At 65.2% G+C, this 4,982-nt stretch overlaps 3 protein-coding genes across 3 annotated transcripts in view; 2 read left to right on the forward strand and 1 right to left on the reverse strand.

The window, feature by feature from the left end:
• H696_02081 (H/ACA ribonucleoprotein complex subunit 1) overlaps positions 1-466 on the forward strand; it is a gene marked incomplete at its 5' end in the record, with an annotated part of 2,224 nt that extends 1,758 nt beyond the window's left edge. The window contains one exon of the mRNA XM_009495978.1: positions 16-466. The remainder of the gene's footprint in view (positions 1-15) is intronic.
• Positions 467-802: 336 nt separating this feature from the next.
• On the forward strand, positions 803-2,468 carry H696_02082 (hypothetical protein). Its single transcript, XM_009495979.1, has 4 exons — positions 803-1,223; positions 1,426-1,629; positions 1,744-2,101; positions 2,238-2,468. Exons 1-4 carry the CDS (start codon positions 969-971, stop codon positions 2,342-2,344), a joined length of 924 nt encoding a protein of 307 aa, XP_009494254.1. The 5' UTR covers positions 803-968; the 3' UTR covers positions 2,345-2,468.
• A 1-nt stretch (position 2,469) lies between these two features.
• Positions 2,470-4,982, reverse strand: part of H696_02083 (hypothetical protein) — a 2,851-nt gene continuing 338 nt past the window's right edge. Inside the window, exons 2-3 of the mRNA XM_009495980.1 lie at positions 4,166-4,559; positions 2,470-3,982 (exon numbers count right to left, since the gene is read on the reverse strand). Coding sequence (XP_009494255.1) covers positions 2,524-3,982; positions 4,166-4,559 — 1,853 coding nt within the window. The 3' untranslated portion in view covers positions 2,470-2,523. The remainder of the gene's footprint in view (positions 3,983-4,165; positions 4,560-4,982) is intronic.

The following is a 4,982-nucleotide window of genomic DNA, read 5'->3' on the forward strand; positions in this document are numbered from 1 at the left end:
GCTCTTAAGGAAGAGGTGTTCATCCGTAGCGCCCACAAAAGAAAACCCGAGCGACGACACGCATTTCATCATCCCCACATGCTATGTGCATCGCCTGGATTCGCGCGCGGGCCCTCTCCCCCCTGACAAATCCCCATTTCCATGCAAAAAAGACCGGGCGAGGGGGGGTACTTGTCCTCTCCGTTCTGTCGATGATATCCCCCCCCCCGTTTTTCGCGGGGTGTCCTGCCTGCTTGTTGGTCCCCTTTCACCCCCCCTCCTCTCTGTGTATTAGCGCGCTCCCTCCAGAAGGGAGAGACGGGAATCCTCCCACACCCACACACGCACGCATCTGCCCAAGACGAACCTCCCCCCCCCCCACCCCCGCGAGGGAGAACCCGTTCCGGTGGCTGCCCCAATGTGCGATACCAGCCCCCTCCCCCCCTCCACCCTTGTGATATGAATAGCAACAATATTAGAAATGCAATGCTCTCCACTGGTTTGTCGTGCACGCCCATACGTCCACCGATTGGGAACTAGCCCCCACGCCGCTCCCTCTCCACCTCCTTTCCCTCATCAGCGTGGCGGCGCTCTTTTTCTGCCTCTCTTCTCCCCTCCTCAGCTGGTGGGGCGGCCGCGCGGTTGGCAATAACTCGGTCACATGATCTGGCCGATCGATCGAACAAACAATCCCCAACCGCTTGTTGTAGCCCCCGGCCGGGCTTGAAGGCCGCGATTCCGAACCGCACCCACCTGCGCAGGCAACAGCTTTGAGCACCTGGGGCGTCTGTCTGGAAGTTCTCGCCTGCCTGAACAAGACTCTCTCCCTCTCTCTCTCTCTCTCTCTCTGTCTCTCCCCCATCCCGCTGTCACCTTGTCCCCCTAGCCCCTACCCTGGCTGTCGATCCGCTCGATCACTCCCCCCCCCCCCCGCGCGTCGGCTGCCCAACTCTCCTGTACGATATATAGACTCGCGGCCCGAAGAAGCCATGGCGGTGCAGCTCCTGTCGCTCCCGCGGCCAGGGGAGTCTCTCGCGGAGATGTCCGTGTCACCGGGTCTTGCCGTGGCCTGGGGCCTCTTCATTGGAGTGTCCTTTGTGGCCAGTTTCTTTTTCCTGCGCGTACCGCCGGCCGCTTCGCGCGATGACCCAACTGTCATCATGGCCCGCATCAAGGCGGTGTCCGCATCTATTGTCATCTCTCTGGTGCTGACGTATCTGCTGTTAAACTATCTTGGGGTCGAGGTACGATCATGGCGACTGCGAGGGGGAAGGGGGGAGGGAGGGACGCACTGGCGCCCTCCTCCCACTCCAGGACTCTGTGTATTTATCTCTCCCTTGCCCAAGTTCGCCCCGCCCTATGTGTGTGTATTGACATTTATCCCCCGGACACACACACACACACACACACACATGTGCATTTGTGCACATATGAAAAAACCATCAGGACCCCGCCGCATTGATGGGCTTCCGGTGGACCGGACTCGGCCTGGCGCTGGTGCTTCCCATCCCCCTGTTTATGTGCTTCTTCCTCGGATCGTTTGTCCTGGCCTACTTTGAGCTCGAGCTCCCGGGGCAGATGTACTTCAACTTTTCCCGTGACGTGGTCGCCCCTCTTTCTGAGCCGTCTGGGTGGCGCAATTGGATTTTCGTGCGCATACACCTGCTCGCCAGGCTGTTCGCAGATGCACACCATGCCGACCCCCGCGACTGACCTCCCGCCCCTTGCCCCCCCCCCCCCCTCCTTGCCTGGTCTCCCTCTCAGGCTCCCTTCGCAGAAGAGTTGGCCTTCCGCTCGTGCATCTTCCCGCTGATGTTCCTTTCTGGCTTTCGGTCGCCGTGGATTCACCTTCTGGTGAGTTTGTACTTTGGCGTGGCGCATCTGAACCATCTGCGGGACATTCGGGCGCGGAACATTGCCGCCAAGCATCCCCGGCCGACGGTGGCCGCCCTCGTGGTGGTGCTGGTGCAACTGGTATACACGTCCATCTTTGGCACCTTGGCCGCGTATATCTACTACCGCACTGGGCACATCCTGGCGGCCATCATGTCGCACGTCGTGTGCAATGTCATGGGCTTCCCCAGCTTTGGCCAGATCCAGAACCACCCGAAGCAGGCCTGGCGTGCGTTCTCTCCCCTGCCGTGCCCCTCCATTTCCCTCGTCCCTCCCCCCCCCCCCCCCCCCCCCCTCTCTTCTTTTCTCATCCCTGCCACATGCGCCCGCTGCCTCCACTCACCAGGCCACCCGTCTGCCATCAGTAATTTGGGCCTCCTTCGCCCTGGGGATTGGCATCTTCTGCCTTCTGCTTGGGCCTCTTACGGACCCGGTCCTCTTTGGAAATGGGGTTTTCTTCCACCTTGCATGAGTTCCAAGGGCAAGGAGGGGGTCAATATACTCCCATCAAATGTGACCCTCCGGAGGGGCATTGCCAGACAGTGGCCTGAGGGGAGCGGACTGAGGTATATCGTGCGTGTGTGTGTGTGTGTGTGTGTGTGTGCGTGTGCGCGCGCGCGCATATGACAAGATGAAGGCCGGGGGGGGGCCTCATCTCCCGAGGAAGGCAGCCCAGCCACGCGTGGCCGCCGGCTCCTGCGATGCGCGGGTAATCTGCACGCCAACAGTGGCACCGACGGACAGGCCCTCTCCGGCCGGCCGGGGGGTCTGGTAAAAGGCGGTCAGCGACCGGGCCCCAAGAGCCGCGGCGGACTTGGCCTTGCGGGCCGCAATGACCGGCTTAGGCATCGGAAAGGGACGGCCTCCGGGTGCATTAGTCGCGGCGGCGGTGGCCACTGTCGACAAATCGAAGAGGAACCCGGCGCGGGCCTGGCAATGGGCAGCCACACGGGACTCCGTCCAACTGACCTCGGACGCGGCTGGCCCCATGCTCCGTGTCATGGTGGACACGGTCTTCTCGGCGGTGGACCAGGAGAATCGCCCAGGCCCGGGCAGGACCAAAAGCGGGTCCGACACCAGCACCGGCTCCAGGGACGGGTCCCCGGCAAGGGGGGCGACATTCTTGGCATTGGCTGGTGGTTGGAGGATTTGAGCTGGCGAGGCGCGGCGCACACAGGCCAGCGAGTAGGCTGCCCCGTGGCCAGCACCCTCCAGGGCCTGGAGGTAGTGCCGGGTGATGGCATCGGTGGGGTAGCCAGAACCAAAGCGCCTCAGCGGGTGGACTCGCACCCCGGGGGGAGGGTCAGTCACCGGCGTGGCCACGGTGTCGGCGGCGGTCGCCGCGTTGGCCGCGCCTATTTCCGCGTCTCCCGACGGGGCGGCTTCGATAGATCCCGAGCCATTGAATGTCGGCGCCATGCCAGTCACCGAGCCATCGGCCGGATGGAGGAAGGGAGCCCATGTGGAGGAAAGCGCAGCAATGCCAGCCACAAAGAGGGGGGCCAAGTCCGTGCGCCAGTCCTCCGCATGCAGGGGAACCACCCGGCAGGCGGCCGACGAGAAGGCCAAAAAGTCCGGCACGGGAGTGCCGTCGGGCCGGGGCCGACCGAGCAGCCCGGCATTGGCCAGGCGCCGGAGAGCGCCATAGAAGGGACTTGTGGCTGGGTGGCCATCGGATTGGCCGGGGGGCTGCTCGGCCGGGCGCAGGTCGTGATAGGGCCAATGGGCCAAGGCATGATCGCGGATCTGCTTGGCTATGATGGACGCGGCGCCGGCCACACCGAAGTGGGCATCCGCATGCTCGGCCACCGTCAGCCGGCCGATGTGCACTGGGGACCTGCGCCGGGGCTGCCCAGACCCAGGGTCGAATCCAGGCCCGGCTCCGGCGCCCAGCCACCGCGCCCACAGGGACCCGGTGTCAAGGGCACTTGCGGGGCCAGTGCGCCCGGTGTCCGCCAGCCGGGCCAACACCCCGTGTGCGTACTTGACGCCGCCATCGGCACCCAGCGAATCGCACACCACCCGACGGATGTCGGCTCCGCGCTCAAGGGCAAAGTGCAACACCAGTCGGGCTACTGTTGCATGGGCCAAGGTGTCGATGGATTGCTCGCTGTGGCGCACCGCCGGGGAGGAGGGGAGGGGGGGGCGAGGTGGAGAGCAGGAGGGTACGCGCGATCAGTTTCCCCCCTTGCCCCGGAGGCCGAAGGTGATTGAGAGAGAGAGGCTGGGAGAGAGGGAGAGAGGGAGCGAGAGATGGAGAGATGCATGGGTCGACGGAGGTGATAGGACGAACCGTCCGAGCATATAGTGACTAATCTCACCCGGGGAGAGAGAGATGGCCGCCCAGGCGGAGCCAGCCAGCTCCGGCGGGCCCCCGCTGGGGCGATCGTCCCGACAGGCGGGGCAGGGGGTCGGGGCATCCGCGGCACCGCCGACAACCCCATGGCAGACGTGTCGGCGGATGCCTGGGCCCTCGGTGGCGTGGATGATGGAGGAGAAAAGGGCCAGGCGCATGGGGGCTGTGACGACCTTCGAGTCGCGGAAGCCAAAGTCCCGGAGGGTCTTGTCAGCGGCGACAAGGGCCTCGAGCTCCCGGTCAGAGCCTGGAGCCGGCCAGGACTGGGACAGGGTCTCGGGAGAGGTGGGCGAAAAGAGTGGCATCAGGTAGGCCGCGTAAACCATCGGGCCTGCTCGCCGGTTTTCCCGAGCAAGAATGGCGGCGTCAGGAGCGGGCCTCGCGCGGGGGAAGCATGGGGGAGGAAAGCCGACGGCAAAGGCGGGGACGCCTGGGGGGGGGGGGGGGGGGGGGGCGGGGGGAATACACCCGCCGGGGGGGGGCCGGGCCGAAAAGGAGCGGGAAAAAAGGCCAAGGGGGCTTGCCGGGTCCCCCCCTTGGCTTCGGCCCCCGGCCCCCACCCCCCTGCGCCCCTTTTGCCCCCTTGGGTCCCCCCCCCCCCCGGGGCTTGGGGCCCCGTTTTGGGGGGGGGGAAAGGGAGAGAGAGGGGGGGGGAGGGGGAGAGAGAGAGAGAAAACCTCGAGGAGGGGAAGCCATTGTTCTGGGTTGCATTGTGCGCTGTGATGACACACAGGCTCGGCGGCGGCGCGGCCAG

This window comes from Fonticula alba (genome assembly GCF_000388065.1).
Source record: "Fonticula alba strain ATCC 38817 unplaced genomic scaffold supercont2.3, whole genome shotgun sequence".
In the NCBI taxonomy this organism is placed as follows: Eukaryota; order Rotosphaerida; family Fonticulaceae; genus Fonticula; species Fonticula alba.